General features: G+C 49.4%; 1 protein-coding gene across 1 annotated transcript; it reads left to right on the forward strand.

Annotated features, from left to right (window-relative positions):
- Positions 1-299: 299 nt before the first annotated feature.
- DET1 (DET1 partner of COP1 E3 ubiquitin ligase) lies at positions 300-11,000 on the forward strand (the record flags this gene model as incomplete). The annotated part of the gene is made up of 4 exons (XM_084268121.1): positions 300-1,382; positions 4,861-5,051; positions 6,700-6,891; positions 10,666-11,000. 4 exons carry the CDS (start codon positions 300-302, stop codon positions 10,853-10,855), a joined length of 1,656 nt encoding a protein of 551 aa, XP_084124247.1. The 3' UTR covers positions 10,856-11,000.
- Positions 11,001-18,421: the final 7,421 nt, after the last annotated feature.

Raw genomic sequence — 18,421 nt, forward strand, 5'->3', positions numbered from 1 at the left:
GGGTTCCTCTGGGCTCCCCCTGTTTCTCTTGTGTCTCCCGCTGAGGTCTCTCTGTCTCTCCACTGTTCCCCAGTGTCCTCCTGTGTTGTCTCCCCCTTCCAGAGATGCGTGTGTGCCTCTCAGCTGACACCCCAGATGCTATGTGGCTTTCCCCAACCCCAGCTCTGCAAGCAGTTGCCTCAGTACCCTGAATTCTGCCCACCTCCCCCCCACACCCCCTACCCCCTTACATCTGCGTGGTCCCAGGGCACGTGTGTGCTCTCTCCCTGGCAGGGTGAAGATGAAGTAGAGCTCTGACCATGGACCATGATGCCCCCACCATCAGGCCCCGCCGCATCCAGAACCAGAATGTCATCCACCGCCTGGAACGCCGCCGGATCAGCTCGGGCAAGGCCGGCACCCACTGGCACCAGGTCCGTGTCTTCCACCAGAACGTCTTCCCCAACTTCACCGTGGTCAACGTGGAGAAACCACCCTGCTTCTTGCGCAAGTTCTCCCCCGACGGCCGCTACTTCATCGCCTTCTCCTCTGACCAGACCTCTCTGGAGATCTATGAGTACCAAGGCTGCCAGGCAGCGGAAGACCTGCTGCAAGGCTACGAGGGGGAGATCCTGGCCAATGGCAATGACCAAAGATCTGTCAACATCCGGGGGCGGCTCTTTGAACGTTTCTTTGTCCTGCTCCACATCACCAACGTGGCCTCCAACGGGGAGCACCTGAACCGCGAGTGCAGCCTGTTCACCGATGACTGTCGGTACGTGATCGTTGGCTCCGCTGCCTACCTGCCCGAGGAGCCTCACCCTCCCTTCTTCGAGGTGTACCGCAACAGCGAGTCGGTGACCCCAAATCCCCGGTCCCCCCTGGAGGATTACTCCCTGCATATCATAGACCTCCACACGGGCAGGCTCTGTGACACGCGGACTTTCAAGTGCGACAAAGTCATCCTGTCTCACAACCAGGGGCTGTACCTCTATAAGAACATCCTGGCCATTCTCTCTGTGCAGCAACAGACTATCCATGTCTTTCAGGTCACCCCTGAAGGTACGTTCATCGACGTGCGGACCATCGGCCGCTTCTGCTACGAGGACGATCTCCTGACTCTGTCCGCCGTGTACCCCGAGGTGCAGCGGGACACGCAGACGGGGATGGCCAACCCCTACAAAGAGCCCTTCATAAACTCCTTGAAGCACAGGCTGCTGGTGTACCTGTGGAGGAGGGCCGAGCAGGACGGGAGCGCCATAGCCAAACGGAGGTTCTTCCAGTACTTCGACCAGCTGAGGCAGCTCCGCATGTGGAAGATGCAGCTTCTGGATGAGAACCACCTCTTCATCAAATACACGAGCGAGGACGTGGTCACGCTGCGGGTGACGGACCCTTCCCAGGTACTGCCTGCTGCCTCAGGCTGCTCGTTGCTTTGGGGCAGGTGCTCAAGCAGGTACAACGCTGTGAGCTGTGTTTCTTTCGTTGAGCCTGTGAGTGTTGCTCAGGATCCCTTAGTACTTCGTTCTTGTGTGAACATCTGATGCCTCTGATCTTGAATAACTCGTGTGTCTTTTGCTCTTGTGTGATTTCATTGCTTCCTTCTCAACTAAAAGTGAGAGAGGAAAGATCTGATGTGGTTATCAAGTCTTCTTTCTCCAGGGATTGTTCCCTGTGTTCGTAGATGCTGTACAAACCTCTTCCCCTCCCAGCTGATTTTTTAAAGCTGTGCTTTATGCAGTACACTTAGGCCATATGGATAGTCTCTCCCTTTTCTCATGTATCTTCCAGCATGTTTTTCAAACATAATAGTCTTCATTATTCCCCAGTAGAATTACCTTTTCTGTTCTGCCTACAGACTTACTCTTCCAAGCTTCAGTGAGTGATGGTATTTATGATTTCTCCAAATTGGAGTAGTGACTCTGATTTCTAGCTAATGTGCCAATTGCTTCTCCTTTCAGTTTGCTACTAAAAAAGTGGCATTAAAGCAGAATATAGCTCAGTCAGTGCTGGGTCCTTCCAGACCTTTCACCATCCTACTGGCTGGTTGTCTCTTTTTCACTGTTCTTAGCGTGGTGGTCAGGTTTGGAGCTCTAAAGTTGAGAAGGATATTTTTTTAACCACTTTTATTCCTTTAATCTGTTTGGTTTTAATTCTATTGAAAGTATTTAGCAAGAATTTGTAATAAATCTCCAGTGCTGCACATAGGTATGATTGTCCCCTAGATGTTTAATTTTCTTTTGTATCCTTCTCTTCCTCCATATCTACCAGATCCAGGAACTAGGTCCTAGAAGAAAATTGCAGTTGTTCTTTGTTGTGTGTTCCTTTGTCTGATTCTTCCTGGAAAATGGCTCTGGTTTGTTTTGTTTTTCTCTTATGTGGTGTTTGTTTGGGGGAGTTACTCTGGGAGGGAATAGGTGAGGCTTAATGTCATGAATTTTACCGGTTTGTGTGAAATTGAGTGGCTGTCTCAAAACCAGCAGAGCTTTGTGGAAGCAGTCTGGAGTGTTCTGCTTGTTGCTGGTACCTGGAATGGTGCTCCTGACTGTAATGTAAATGTTTCTGGCAGGCTTGGCTAGTGGTGTTGAGGCTTCTGTGCCTGGTTTGCTGCAGCATGCTCCTGACTCGCTTCACCTGAGGGTTAGTTTGTGATGCTGGTGGTAGTTTGTTTGTGGTGTTCCACAGGCAGTGTGTTTCGTGCTGAAGGAAAAGCATCTCATTTCTTGGTGCTTTCAGAAGGCAATTCCAGATATGGCATGATCTCTGCAGAGCTGCCTGAATGTAGGTTTGCATTAGGGCTTCCTGGAGAAAACCTGGCTCACAAAATACCTAAAACTCTGATTTCATCTGCCAGAAAGGAGTGTGAAGTTTCATCCAAGGCTCCTGTCCCTGGCTTGTCTGCCAAGAAGGTTGAGGAAGTCACTGCTCATTCTTGTGGGTTGGTTGTATTTTGTCAGGGTGTGCACTGAATCCTTCTAATTGTGTGCTACGTACACGTAGCTTGGGGGTTTTGTTGTTGTGCTAGGCTTAGTTGATGTGGTGGTGTTGGATGGATTGTTGGACCTTAGTGGTCTTTTCCAACCTTAAAGATTCAGTGATTGTCTTGCAGGCTTGTCAGCTTTGCTGTGTGCTTTGTGTGACACAGCTTCTGCCACCCCTGCTGTGACCGTGTTTTGCCTGTGTCACAGGTGCTGCTAAAAAGCAGTGAGGGTGGTTTCTGTGGTCATGGGCATGCTCTAGATGTGTCTGTGTGTTAACCTGGCAAAGGAACTTTCTTATTTAAGGTTAGAGGATATTCCCTGCAGTCTTCATCCATGTAAACAGTTTTCCTTTGTGCTGTCTGCTCTTGTTTCCTCTCTGCTCCAACCCTGTATCTCAGAAGGGCTTCCCTTTCCTCAGGCAGTAGACTAGTGAGTAACCTCATCTAGCGTGCTTAATTTTGACATGTGGGGGCTGGATTGCCTTATCACAATTTATTTTGGGGCTGTGATAGCCTTGTGATATTTGCAGGTGGGTGAGGTGGGCAGAGTGCCTGCCGTCATCCCCGAGCGCTGCCTGGGAGCGGGAGGTGAGGCGCCTACAAATCGCCTTCACTGACAGGAAATTTAACCAGAAATCATAGAACCATAGGATCACAGACTAGTCTGGGTTGGAAGGGACCCCAAGGATCACAGAGCTCCAACCCCCCTGCCACAGGCAGGGACACCAACCTCCAGCCTACACAAGGTAGCCCAGGGCCCCATCCAACCTGGCCTTGAACACCCCCAGGGATGGGGCATCCACCCCCTCTCTGGGCAGCCTGTTCTAGCACCTCACCACTCTCTCTGTAAAAACCTTCCCCCTAATATCTCATCTAAACCTTCCTTCCTTTAGTTTTAATCCATTCCCCCTTGTCCTGCCATTATCTACCCTTTTAAATTGATTCCCCTCCTGTTTCTCTGCTCCCTTCAGGGACTGGAAGGCTGCAATGAGGTCCCCCCACAATCTTGTCTTCTCCAGGCTGAACAAGCCCAGCTCCCCCAGCCTCTTCATAGGGGAGGTGCTCCAGCCCTCTAATCATCTTTGTGGCCCTCCCCTGAAATGTGCATATACCATAGGAATTGGTTCCCTTGGAAGCAGGGGGCAGGTTCTTACTTTGGGGTGCTGGGATGTTAGTGCTCCTGTCTCTAATGAAAGCTACCTGTGATGACCAAGGATTAAATCTGCCCCTTTCCAGTGGGATAGGAATGTCCTCTCCCTTTGATGTTGCTGTGTGGACATGATGTCACCTTTGTCCTCATTCCTTGCTTGTTTGTGCTGTGAAACGCTGCCAGTGCCTTCTTGCTGGTGAAGGTCAGTGTTAAAAAGAAGTCATTAGTGTCTTTCAGATTTTCATTTCTGTGCTGGCAGGGTACCTGGAGGGCACAACTTTTTGTGGGCAATGGTGTAGTGCACAGCACCCTAAAAAGACTCATCTCTGTGTGATGGAAGTATTAGGAAAGGGAAGAAAATAATGTCTCTACACAAAGGAAAAAATAATTTGTGGCCAGCCAGTGCTGGATTTAAAATCATTTTGTCAGCAGGGATAAAAATGAAATTTGGCACTTTACAAAACGTTCTGAATTCGGTGGAGGGCAGAGTGGAAGAGAAAACAGCAATATTGACATCCAGTTTGAGTTGCAAAATGGGAAACCCATTAAGCTTTCTTCATAAATAACCACAGTTAAAAGGTGGATAATTTGGTACCTGTTGAGGCATTTGAATAGCAGAAGGGATTAGTGTGGGGATGCGGGATTCTCCTGCGCTGCAGAGAAGTTTGGATAGGGTCTGCGCTGGGAGAAGAAGGGGACAGCTTCCCCACCTGTGCTCTCCTGGGTAACCCCTCCCTGCCTCTCTCCCCAGCCTTCCTTCTTCGTGGTGTACAACATGGTGACCACAGAGGTTATTGCTGTATTCGAGAATACGTCCGACGAGCTGCTGGAGCTGTTTGAGAACTTCTGTGACCTCTTCAGGAATGCCACCCTGCACAGTGAGGCAGTCCAGTTCCCCTGCTCGGCTTCCAGCAACAACTTTGCCAGGCAGATCCAGCGCCGGTGAGCCATTCGGAGCATGCTTTATACTGTCTAGACACACGCTCGCCCCCGCCAGCTGAAGGCTAGTATCGCATCAGGGTGGCAGCCCTGGGAAAAGCAGTTCCTTGAGTCGCTGTGTGATGCGAGGATCTGCCTTGTGTGTGGTTCATCTTCCAACCTGATGCAGCTGATTTTATGTTCCACAGCGTCTGGCTTGTTTCAGGAAGGAACAGGGCAGTGTCAGTCTGCTGCTTGGAAGAGGCAAAAGGAACTTTGAGGGAAAGATGTTTCTGGTTCTCCTTAAGAAGTACCTTTTGGAGGTTATTGAAGGGGCACTGCCCAGTAGCTTAGGTCCCTGGAGATACAGTTTGTCAAGACGTTGGCATCATCTAATTGGGCGCATTTTGCCAAGTGGTGTCCTCTGAACTTAGTGTGCAGCAAGCTGGGTTCTGACGTGTTTCCTCCAACATCAGTCATAAGCCTGTGGTTCTCATCAGACTGTGCTAGGAGAAAGCAAACTCATCTGCCTAGACCTGTTGTGAAAGCTGAGCAAAACAGGGTTTCTAGAATGTGCTTTCACAGTCAAATATGGCTTTAATTAGGCAGGGTGTGTTATTTCTCTTGGAATATATTTTTATGTGACTCAGGGTGTTTTGTTCTTCCAGTGACTTGTTTCACATCATCCAAGGTACTTGGCAATCACTTACTGGCATGAAACTTCTGCTGATTTTAGGCTGATGTCACATCAGTAAGAGGAAGTTGGCTGTGTCTGTAACTTTCTAGAGCTGCCTGTCAGGAAACCCGTAATGCTTAGTGGGAGAGAGAATGAGAGAGCTCACCTGAGACACCCAAAGAACAGCTCCTGCCTTGTGTTAAAATAGAGAGGAGAATCTTTTCATCCCCTTGGCTACAAGGGCCTGTAACAGGAGTGGTTAACTTACATAGCAAAGTATAATAGAGCATAATCCACAGTGAGCTGGCTGTTGGCTGAGTGTTTCTGGTCAAATGGAAATGTGTTACTCTCCCTGATACATGACATCTGTGCAGCTGGTCTGGCTGTTCTTGCATATGGAAGGCTCAAATTTTGCTTGGAAAGAGAAATCTAGCCTGTGTTAATCTCTCCACCAGGAAGAGCTTTCAGCTCGCTGTAGTTTCTGAAGAGCATTAGGCTTCTTGTCAAGGTTCTTCCTCGTCTAAGGTTTCTCCCTTTGTGCATTTAAAACATAGTGGCTAGAGAGAGGGATTCTCAAGTCAACATTAAGGCTCAACTGTTACTCTGAAAACCTCTGGCTTTTGCTTATGCTGTTTCCAGGCTTTATGGTAAAGCTTGGATTGACTGATAAGCTGCTAATCCATCTCTCCCTGTTTCTGATCCTGTTCATTTCCTGTACTGCAGAGCAGCTGGGGCCAGACCTTGTGGTTAGGCACAGCCTTGTCCTTCTGTCCATTTGGACTTTCAGAGCAAAAGCAGTAATGATGAGGAAGGATAAAAAGGTCACCAGAACTGGTTGAAGCTTGTCTCACTGTGATGCATCTTTGGAAACGAGCTGGTTTAGTTCTTGTGCTGCTGCACTTCTTTCCCGATCCATTTTCCTCCTTAGTTTATTTAAACTGTGCTGTTCACCTCTGGCCTTTGTGAGTGAAAAACCTGTTTCTTGGTTTGCTGCAGGTTCAAAGACACTATTGTGAATGCCAAGTATGGAGGGCACACGGAGGCCGTGCGGAGGCTGCTGGGCCAGCTCCCGATCAGCGCCCAGTCCTACAGTGGTAGCCCGTACCTGGACCTCTCCCTGTTCAGCTATGATGACAAGTGGGTGTCAGTCATGGAGCGGCCCAAGACCTGCGGTGATCACCCTATAAGGTATGGAACAGGCCAGGTAGCTATATGTGAGGAGAGCAGTGCGTGAGCAACTCTAACCTGCCATGTGGCATCAAATGTGGAGAAAAGGGGGTAGATGGAGGCCTTTCTCTTTTGACAGCCCTCATTTCAGCAGTCCCAGGAAGCCTGGCCTCTCTCTTTGTGGTAGCTGTTTTATCTTGTGTGTGTGGGAGGGCTGGCTCTTCAGGTCTTCTCACTGAGCTGCCCTGGGCAAGGTTTGGGTAGTGAAGCTTGAGCCCTTTCCGGATGAATTCTCTTGTTCCTCCTCCTCTTCCTGCAGTCCTGTATTTGTGTTTGGGCTGCAGAGTGATGTGGTTCTGGATGCTGGCTTTCCTGTGCCGGAAGGATCCCTTTTGAGCACGTGGGTTTAGCTGGCAAGGATGATCTGGTTTGTCCTGTGAATAAAATAGCAGCGGGGTTAGGTGTTATTCAGAATGCTTGTGGTATTGATTTAGCTATTTTCAGACTTTCCTTGTTTACAGTTCTCACCCTGGGAGCTGTACTCCTCTTCATACCCCTCTTCTTACTGTGATCTGTAGGAAATTTCTTTGTGGGGTAGGTGTAAGGGCTATTCTGTGCCTCTTCTGTCTGAGTCTTCTGTGCTGGCAGAAAGAATTAGTCTGAGCTTGGGAATAAGGAGTTTTGTGGTGCTTCCTGCAGAAACGTGATGACTACGTATTTCTTTTTGTTGGCTGCAGCCGTGGCTGCAAGTAGTAATGGTTAAAAATCCAACATCTCTGGCCTGGAGGGCTCAAAGTGTCTGAGTTCTCCAGGCAGAATAGCCTTTCCACTTATAGTACTGCAAAAGCAAACCTATGCTCCAAAAACAAAGAGAGCCTTCAATGCCTAAGTGCTTTGTTTAGTGACTGCACACATGTTGGGGGCTGAGGCAGCCCAGGGAGACCATTCTGGCCAGCTTCCCAACTTTATTTTCATCAGTGCCTTCTCAAAAAGTGGTTTCATGTCTCCCTTGGCCCTGACTCAGGTGGCGGGGAACCTCCGATTCTTCCTGCGCTCTCAATTCCCAAATTATGGATATTTAATTGATTTTTTTTTTTTTTTTTTCTGCCTGCCTGCTTTGGTTTGATCTCCAGCTCCTGTGTTATCTGCAGAGAAAAGCCTGCCCTTTCCACCTTGTCGTGCTTGACGTTGGGGAAACTTGCCGGGCTGCGGTTGTCTGCCAGCGCCAACCTGCGTGTGGCTCCTGCAGACAAAAGGGAGCAGAACCGCAGTCATTTGCTGTGGTTACGTCTTTGTAGTAAACAAAGTGAAGTGCCACCTTCCCTCCCTCCCCTGAGCAAACCGGCATTTCAGAGCCAGAGCTTTTAAAGCTCAAAAGCTGTGCTGAGTCAATTAGGGCTTGAATAGGCCCTGGGAGCAGTGGGGCTCCTGGTTTTTGGGAAGTAGAGCAGAAGACGAGGCGCTAACCTTAACCGTTCAGTAGCTGAAGTAGTGCTGCCCTGTTTCTCACATGCAAAACAAAGGGATTAATAAAATAATGCTGCTGCCTGTTGTGGTTAGAGGTCCTGGACATGAAGGGCTGGAGGATTTGTAGTGTAAGTTCTATAATTGGCTGGAGTGCCAAAAACCCTCCAGCAGCTAAGGGTGTTATAATCCGTGTGTAGTTCCCTGGCACCATGTGCCAGGTAGGAAAGCCTCCATACCTTTTACAAGTAGGTTTCAGCACCCCTGTGTGCTGTGACCTTTTAACCCTTAGTGCCTTTCTGCATCCCAGAAGGTTCAACTCTCATCTCTGGCTGCTTGAGAGACCAGCACCTGTTTGCTCTTAGGAGGGAAGGACTTTAGGTTCCCCATCACCACCGTCTTCCAGTGTCTTTTCAGGAGGCTTGAAGAGATATTCACTGGGTGAAATGATGGCACTTGTGAGCAAGAGGCTCTAACACAGCCTTACCTATAGTAGGGGGTCTCTAAAATCCATCTAGATGGCTAATAAGGAGCCATTTAACAAAAAAATTGGTCTGTAGATAAATCTTCCATTTTCATACAGTTTGAAAAGGCTGGTCTTGCTGTTTCTGTTGACATACAATTTTATATTGCAGTAGCTAATTTATCCCCAGAGTGAGAGCCCATGGAAATGGCCTCTGATTGCAGAGCACTTTTAAAAATAGATTTAAAAATACCAAACTGAGCACATCTTTGAGATTACAGGGAGCTTCATCTTGAGTAGTAAATTATCGTGAATTGGGAAGAGAGAGGAGCAGACGGGGGACTGTGCTTTATTTAAAGAATGACCCTCTGCATACCCAGCCTTGTGTAGGAGGGAAAGGGCTTTTTGAAAAGCCAAATACCAAGATTGTGACTCTCTTGCTGGGTCCTTGTGTGCAATTTTCAGGCAAGGCTCGCTGGCACTTTGATTCAGAGGAAGGGAGAGGAGAGTGGCCCTCCAGGAAGAACATGAGGTTCTCAATAGGCTGCGTTGTTAAAATGTGGAGTATGTCTGCTCCTGAAACAGCATCGCCTCTATCTGTCATCACCCGTTCTTCCAGGCTGAGAGCTGAGTGCATCGTACTGCTGGCAGGGGGTGGGGGTGGGGGGAATGTGCTCTGATATTAAAAGCATTCTCTTGAGTTAAAACCAGAGGAAAATGCAAAATAAAATACCCACATGTACTAAGTGATGGTGGAAAAGGAAACAGCTGGGGGGCAAAATGGCAATTCTGTGCCTAGAAGTGAAACGGGAGAGACAACTGTCTAAGGAACTGAACCAACTTCAGGGTGAGGACTTGAGTTAAAGCCCAGCTACTTTGTGAAGATACCACACCCCAGAAACATCCACCAAAGTCTTGGAGAGTGTGGGGTTGTAGCAGAGAGTCCCCTGTCTACACAGCAGCACAGGGCAGTGATGTTACCTTGGCTTATGTCAGTCACTCAGAGTGTGCAGAGAAGGTTAAAGAAACAACAAGCCTCCCTAGACTCTCCTGTGTCTTCAGCACCGATTGCCTCACCCCCTTGGCAATGTTCCGTTTGTGCTGAAGCTGTGCTCCAGAGTTCACCTGTTTGGAGACACAAATGAACTTGACTCACAAGCACATTTATGGGTGACAGCAGAAGGACGCAAGGTTTTCCTTGGCCTCTGCTCTTGCTGTGATTGCTGAATGCTATCCACATGTACTTCCTGCCCAGCCTATCTTGCTAATGCTTTTTTTTTTTTGATGGAAATCTAAAGGAACTGCAAAGCCTTGCTTAATCTGTAAAGCACAACCTTGTGCCCTTGAGCAGAACTGGTCCAGATGTTCACCTTCCACAAATGAATGGGATGCAGCGATACGTAGGAGCAGCAGCGTAAAGCCTGCCTGGCAGCAGCAGGAGAGGAAAGGGGTGGCCTCACAGCCAAAGTGAAGGCCATTGCTGTGGGAAGTGAGCTCAGTTCTGTACAGTGGATCTGCCTTAGGCATCAGGGGGAACAGATTGCAGAAAGAGAGGGTAGAGAGCCACATGGGTGGGGTCTGGACCACACTTACTCCCTCCTGTGAAGTCAGCTATGTCCACCAAAATGACAGAGAGAGTTGTCTCTCTGATGATGCTAAAATGAAGGAAAGCTTTTCTAAACAGTGGAACACTAGCTGCCCCAGGAGGGACTTTCCTGTGTAGCCAAGAACCAGACACCCAGCTGAGGACCTTCTGCCCCTGAGGGAACACCAGGGATTGAACAAGGCGCTCGTCTCTGTGTGTGAAGAGCCCAGATGGCAAAGTCAATAGTCGGGAACAGCCGTAATTGAGTTTCTCTTCCTTTCAGATTTTACGCTCGTGATTCTGGCCTCCTGAAGTTTGAGATCCAGGCGGGACTCCTGGGGCGACCCATCAATCACACAGTGCGGCGCCTGGTTGCCTTCACCTTCCACCCCTTCGAGCCCTTTGCCATCTCAGTGCAGCGCACGAACGCAGAGTACGTGGTGAACTTCCACATGAGGCACAGCTGCACTTAGTGCCACACGTAGGCAGGACGTAGCTGCTCTCCCTGGGTCTGGGCCTCTGCCACAGACACACCAAAGCCAGACACTCCCACCTTCTAGGAAGCCAAACCGTCACATCAAGAAACCTGACCTGGGAGCTCCTACCAGCTGGCATCTTGCAGAGCCCTCAAGAGTGGTGGAAAGACGATCTGCTCAAGTTAGACCTGTGAATGTTTCCTCTGACCCTGTTTGTGCTGTGGAGGTCCCCACTGCATTAAGCTGCTGCTGCTCCCTATTCCTGTTGATGAACAAAGTGTAGCTGAGGTTCCTTTCCTGGTTTCCCAGAGGCATGTCTGTTTATTTTCCTCCTGGTGTAGGTCTTAGGATGGCAGAGGTAAAGCTCGGCAGCACATGTGTGGAGTGCTCCCTTCTGCACTTACACTGTCCTACCTCGCTGACACAAACAGCCCATCATAAGGGGAATGGATGGGAGCCATGGGGAGGGTGTGGAAATACAGCTACCAATGTTTGTATCTTCAGTTATTAGGGAAATGAAGTCCTGTTCTCATCCACACAATCTGCTCACATGATTTTAATATGCAAGAGGTCAGGGACAAAAAAAGTGTGAGAAATCACTGCAATTAAGAGACATGAGGTGTGTTCATGACTCTTAACACGAGTCACTTAATCTTTGTGCCTTAGAACCTGTAAAAGCTCCTAAGTGAAAGGTGATGTGCTTATGCCAGAGAGCCAGGGCAGGTGGCTGTGTCTCTGATGCACGAGGTGGGGGGCAGAAGGAAGATGAGTAGCTGGGAAGGGTGTGCGGAGCCATAGCAACTCCTTGCTCACCTTGGAAGGACTTTCCTGCAGCATGGAGGTGAATCTTCATGGGCATCTGCAGGTTCTGCTGCTAAGGGGAAGGGAGGCCCAGCTGCATGTTGGAGCATGAGAGTGGAGAATTGGTGGCATTTGGATTTCTCCAGAAAGGAGAGAGGAGACCTGAATTCATGTGCATTGCTGCAGGTTTGCAGGTAGGAGACGAGGTTGTTGACTTAGGTTGCTTCTATCCCTGTTGGATAAGCTGTTCTCTGTGAGAACCTGATTTGCTGTTCCCAGGCTTCAGAGCACAGCTGGCTGGTGTGTCAGCGCCGACTGAACCACTGCGGTGTTTATGCTGCTGATAAAATAAACTCCTGGGTGTAATGTTACTAGCCAGTGTGGGCTGGTGAGCATGCTGACCTGCCCTTCTTGCTTAAAAACGGAGGGGTTTGGTTTTGGCTGACTTTGGGGTTTTTCTGCACACAGGCTGGTGAGTGACTGTGTGCTGCCAGGCAGTGTGTCCCAGCGGGTGCTCCACCCGAAGCTGGAGCCTGCTGCTGTCCCATGCCCGTGGCAGGTACAGTGGGGGCATTAGAAAATTGGTGCTTATACACGGGAGACCCTCTACTGTAAAGGACCCTGTGGGTATCTTGTTTGGACCAAAATGGGCTGTGGGTGATATGTTGTGGCCATGTGCTGGTGAAGAACAGTATTGAAGCCAGGCATTCCTTTTGCGTGGTAATGCAGAGGAGAACTGTGGGTTGGTGGTGCCTGCTTATAGCATGAATAGTGGACCTGTAATGGAGGGAGCCCTGGGGCCCGTGAATCAGCCTTTATTCTCTGTCTCATGGTGCTTCTCTCCTCTCCTGGCCTTGCTAAACTTCTCTCTAGGGTAAGACATTGTATTTCACCACTCTTTTCCTGGTGTTTGCCCTGTTGGTTTCTCAGGTCTGTCAGGAGCAACTTGAGGTCGGAAGACTGCTAAACAGGAGAAGTCGGGCCACACACGCTTAAGCTCCGGGTTCCTCTCCATCTAATAACACTATTTGTCAAGCTTTTAGGGTTTTTTTTTTTATCCTGTGATCTGTTCCTCAGACATTCAATTAAAGCTCCAAGTGGAGAATCATTTGCACATTGTACATCATGGATTTGCTTCCTTCTGCATCACTCTCACATTCGTTCACACTTCGAGTATGAGACTTTTTTTTTTCTTTCCCAAAGCTCTCAGCAGTTTCATCCAAGACTGGGTTTACTCCTTGGCATCACAGCTTGGGAGGTCAGTGCTTACTAAAATAGCTGTCAGATCTTCATTTAGATTATTTTTTTTTCTCTTTTCCAAGTAGCAAAAATATAATCTGTTTCAGCGTTTCTGCAGCAGGGGCTTTTGCCAGCCTGTCCTGTGTGAAGCAGAGAGCATGGCATGGATTGGTGGATTTGGGACTGAGAGACCAGAGCTCTGTTCTTAGCTCTGCTATTAAATTGTTCTATGACTGGGGGCAAATTTCCTCCTGTTCCAGCTGGTGTTTTCTTCTCTGTAAATGAGGCCAAAAAACATATTTTCAGCTTTTGTAAAACACTTTGAGATTCATGGATAAAAAGTGCTGGATAAGTGCTAAGTATTTTCTTATTATGTTTGCAGACAAACTGATTGATCATTCTGGGTACTAATTGCCTTGGAGTAGCATAGCAGATCTTCTGGTCTTGGCTGCTGCATTTTATATCTACCACAGAGTTAATTTTATTACAGAAATGTATTGAAAGAAAAGTCTCTCATGCTTGAAATTTTGGTTCTTTTATTTAAGAAACAAAATGTGTGTGGTGGGGGAGGGTGGGAGGAAAGGGGAGATGTTTTCTACCTGATATTTTTCCTAGGCTAGGATGAAGATTTGTCAGCAACACAAGACAAAAATGGAATAAACAGAATTTACTTTAAGTGCTTGATTTATTGTCTTTGTCTTCCAAAAATCTTAATGGGGATTCCTTTGCTAAGAAGCAATGGCAGGGACTGCACAGGCATATTGCCTCTGAGTTTGCTGCCCCTTCCTGGCACTTGGAGTACCAGTGTGCTCAAGGATGTTCCTACCTGAGGCATTTCTGGAGCTACTGCAGATTTCTCGGATTCTTGTCTACATGAACTAATGCTGGGGGAGCAATTCTTGGCCCTCAGTTTTGGTTTTGCCTTTATATATTATTACTAGCCCAGCTTACATGCAGAGACTCTTCTTTTATTCCACTTACAGTGTTTGTCCAACCTTGTGACCATTTTCTGCTGATGGCCCATGATCAAGAGGCAAAAGCTGAACATGCTTTGGCAGAAGAGCCTTTACCTGCCCACTCCTTTTAGGCTGGGCTAAGGCACTTGGATTTTTGGCTGCCTGCCGCTCCCAGCTGCGATGCAGCTTTGCAGAATGTTGTGGGATGATGGGACCTTCCCAAAATCTGGGATCCTGTTGTAATCCACTGTAACAACCTAGCAGTATCCTGGTTAATGTTAGTTCCTCTAAGCATCTGCATCTTGGGCGTGAAAGCCGTTTTCCTTTGAAGCTTTCCTCCACTTCCATGTGTGCAGTTCTCTGATGCTTTCCTTTGGAGACCTTGAGCATGTCAGAAAGCTCTTGAGCCTGTGGCTTTTCAGATAGGCACTAAGTGACAAGGAGATGCTTGACTTGGAAACCATGTTTGACAGGCAGCAGAATCCTTTCTTTTGTTATTTCTTGTGCTGCCTTTGCTTCAAAAAAATAATAATAAAAGCAAGTCACTTGGTATATTTCTTATATAAACTGCATTAGACAGCCAGCCACAGAAATCCCATTAGAATCAAACCTATGGATCCATCAACGGTGTGTCCCTACTGAAGAGTCCTTTCAATTAACATTCCAGCACTGAGCAGCTGGCCCTGATTCAGCTCCCTGATGTTCTTGGTGTACTTAGAGGACCTTCCTTTTGCTCCAGTGCTGGCATTTATGATGCTTCCCTTGGTCCTTTTTGACCCAGCTAGAAGAATTGGATTTCTAATGCTTTAAATCTTTGTCTTTCTTGTTTGTGTCCTCTTCTTTTGCTGCTTTTCTGCCAGCTTTTCCCACAGGATCTCTCAGGGCTGTGGGCAGGGAGATGGTAAAGGCTGGATGGCAATGGGATGTGTGGCCACCTGATTGTTTTCATCCATGGTTCAACCGTCATGGGGTGCACACTGCAGAGCAAACACAGGGTCCTGTGGGCAAGCAACAAGACAGATTTTGTGGGTTTGCTTTTGCTTTGCTTTTCAAGTCTCAGAGTCCAGGCTGCCCCAATCCTTGTGCTTCTCTGTCTTGTTACATGGTTGTAAAAGCTCTTCTGGCCAAGTATTCCTCAGGAGGAGGGGATGGGTTGTTTTCTTTCTTCTTTTTCCTTTGCTTCGGGGCTGCGGGGGACACGGGCTGAGCTGTGCAGAGTCAGTCATTGTAGCAGTAACAGCCTGGCACTACCTGCCCACCAGCCAGGCTGACTGCTCATCAGGCAGCAGCGTCCTCTGCTAGAGCTGTTGGCTGGCAAAGGTCTGATTTGCCTTTGTTTCTCTTGGGGAAGAGCTCTCCCGACTGTGTAAGGAAATGAGTTCTCAGAAAAACCCCCATGTGGGAAAAACCCCCAGTCACACATTTCGTTTCCTGATATTTTTGACATAAAAATACTGCACCAGTTTTAGACTGGCAATCTGGAGACCAGCAATTCGTGGGTGACTCTGTCGTCTTGCATGTGAGGAGAGCTGTGAAGGGGCTCAGTGCCCCTAGTCCTAGCAGCTTAGGGCTGTGCTGCAGTATCTGGGTAACGTGTTCGCCCTCACTTGCTTAACAGGGAGTGGAGGGTGTTGTACGAGCATCCAGGCTTTGCTGCATTTGTGCAGAGGTAATTTTTTATGGCATCTCTTGTTTCTTACTTTCCAGAAGTCAAATCACAGAATCACAGACTCGTAGGGCTTGGAAGGGACCTCAAGAGATCATCCAACCCCCAACTTCTTTTTTAGGGCAGCTTCTAGCTGTTGTAGCTTGCTAGCGAGGTGATTGCTGCCTGCCCTTGGTTTTGTGAGGATACCAAGTGCACGTGAAAGTTTGGGGACAGTTTTAAGAGGAGTGTGGAGTTGCTTGGGGGGTGCCCAGGGCCCTTGGCTGGCTGGAGGAAGGGTGGGAGGTGGACTGCAGGGAGAGGTGCCTCCCAGGGGAGCTTTCCTAGAGGAGGGGCAGCACAGTGCTTGGCCGTTGTAGGAGACAATCTTAGAGAAACTGCAACAAGGCAATGTAAAGCTGTGGGTAACAATACAAATCCCCCATCATTTTCTTCATTCTGTTTTGACCAGGTATGAGCTGGAGCCTTTGGAGGAATTTATTTTCCATGAGTGACAGAATTCATTTCAATTCAGCCTTTTTAAAGTTGGGAACACGCTGCTTCTACTCTTCATGGCTGTCCTCCCTCTTTCTTTCTCCCCAGTAGCTTTGCAACCTGCCAAGTGTGGGCCAAAGCATGCTTTGGGCTTTGCCCAGTGGGCTCCCTGAGCCCCTGGATGCACTGGTGGTGCTGGCATCCCACCCTGGGCCTGAGCCCTGCCAGAGGACAGCTCAGCCCCAGGGGTGCTGGAGCCAGGGGATGTGCAGGACCGGCTCTGCGAGAGGGTCTGGGAAGGTGGGTGCCAGGCAGGTGGCAGGGAAGCCCTGCCAGAGCCAGCCAGACATCGTTCGATGTGATTTTAGGGTGTTAATAAAAGCAACGGGCGGCACCGCATCCCTCGGAGCGCCTGCTTGCCGCGGCTGAGCTCGTCATTTGATAGCTCCTCAGTGCTCCTCAAAGGCGTAAAATGGAGCGATGCCGGATTAGATGTACCTGCTGCCCTTGGCGAGCGCAGGGGAGATACGGTCCTCACCCTCCCACCTCTGGCCTGCTGGTGCCCAGCGCCGTCACCATGGCAACAAGGAGAAACAGCCATCCGCATGGAAACGGCCTTGCTGCGCCCAGCAACCGATTGGGGGGGAAAAACAGTTGAAAGGGTGAGGGGCACCGGCACCCCTGTGGTGGCTGGTGGGGAGCCCTTCCCCGTGCTGTGGGGCTGAGCCCACATCTTGCAGGGTCCTGTGGCCTCGGCACTGTCCCCGGGGTGGTCCAGCCCTCCTGGGGCATCGCTCCCATCGCAGAGCCGGTGCGCGCGCTCTCACGTCTCCGGCTGCGAGGGCTGGTTTTTCATTGCTGCTGCCCTATTTTTTGGGGCTGGTCTCAAGGTCAGGGTAATATCCAGATTAGCTGTGCCGATACCTGCGGCAGCGTAGCTAGGTCACTGGTTCAGCCCTGACCGGCGAGTCCTTAATGCTTGTAAAATCCCCCTTTGTAAGGGAGAAGGGGCAGCTGGCAGCCAAACAAGGTCTCCAGTAACATAGGGCAGACAAACGTCCTGTCGACTGCACAACTGTGCGGTGCAGCCCGTCTGGCTTCAGGCAGCAAAGTCCTACTTAATCTCTCCTCATCCTGCCTCCTACCTCTTAACCCCCCCCAGACAATGGCTCTGCCCACGCTGGCTTCTTCCCCAGAGAGAGAGAGCTCAGATTTGAAGGGGATGTCGGTGCCAACCCGCTGGCTCTGATAAGGGCTGGGTAGAGCAGCGCTGCGGTGGGGCTGCTTGAGACCCAGCAGGGTTTGTCCCAGTTTTACACTGGCCCTTTGGTGACAGAGCTACTGCTCCTGGCTGCGGGGTCACTAGGAAAGGGATCTCCCTAGCCGGCTGCACTGCTTCTCTTGCAGGGATTTTGGTAAACAGGGCTGGTTTTACAATGATGTCCAAGGACAGGTCATTTTGGAGCTTCTCCCAGTGCTGGAGCAGGCTGCTTCCTGGCTGTTGGCATTACAAAGAAGCCCAGAGAGCTGGCCCATCTAAAGTCATTTGCATTCCTTGGTCAGTTTGACCCTGGCAGCTCAGGAAATTGATAAATTACTTCTGTGGATTTGGCAGGAACAAAATGAAGGCAGCATCCAGGTTTTAGGAAGGGGCTGCGGGAGAGCTGTGGCTGGCAATTAGGAGAGCAAGTTGTTTGCCTGAAGGCTGGTTCAGGAAATGCTGAGAGTCCTGTTTCACCACTTTATCTTGGGATGTGCTGAAAGGGCTGGAGATGAGAGGTTGGGGGATGAAGTATGTGTCTTTCTCCTGCCTGGGGCCCAAGTTTTATGTGCTACCTGCAATCTTGTGTGTGGTGGGAAGCCTGGCCTGCTGCACAGAGGAGCAGGCAGAGGGAGAAAGGGCCAAAAGCTGGAGTGTTTAGTGATGTGGTCAGGAGGCACAGTGGACATCAATCCTCACCGCTCTGCTTTAGAGTTTGGCTTTGCAGAATGAATCATGAAGTGGCAAAGCACAGAGGAGGGATTCTGAAGCCAGTGTGGAAGGGGAAGGAATGTTTTGAGGACTGCCATAGCTTTAGAAAAGGTGGTTATTATTTTTAAATGTACTTTTCTGTACTTCCCCCCCCAAGTGTTCTCATTCCTGAAGCACCTTTTCAATCGCTCACATCTTTGTTGAGCATTCAGCCCCTCACACCCAACCCCTTCTCCCTTCTGTCTCCTTTACTCTAGAGAAACAAGGTGTGAAGCTGCTCCTGGGGGCAGCTATCCCCAGGAACTGCTGGTAGGGCTCCGTAGCTACCAAGAAGTTGGGTCCAGGTCCTGGATCTGTGCACAGCCTCTGACTCTCAGTAGACATGGATGTAGGAGGAGAGTTATGAACTCCAGATAAACAAAAGGACCCTGCCAAGTGGTGCTAGCACAGGGGGA

Source organism: Gallinula chloropus (genome assembly GCF_964237585.1).
Source record: "Gallinula chloropus genome assembly, chromosome: 9".
Lineage (NCBI taxonomy): Eukaryota > Metazoa > Chordata > Aves > Gruiformes > Rallidae > Gallinula > Gallinula chloropus.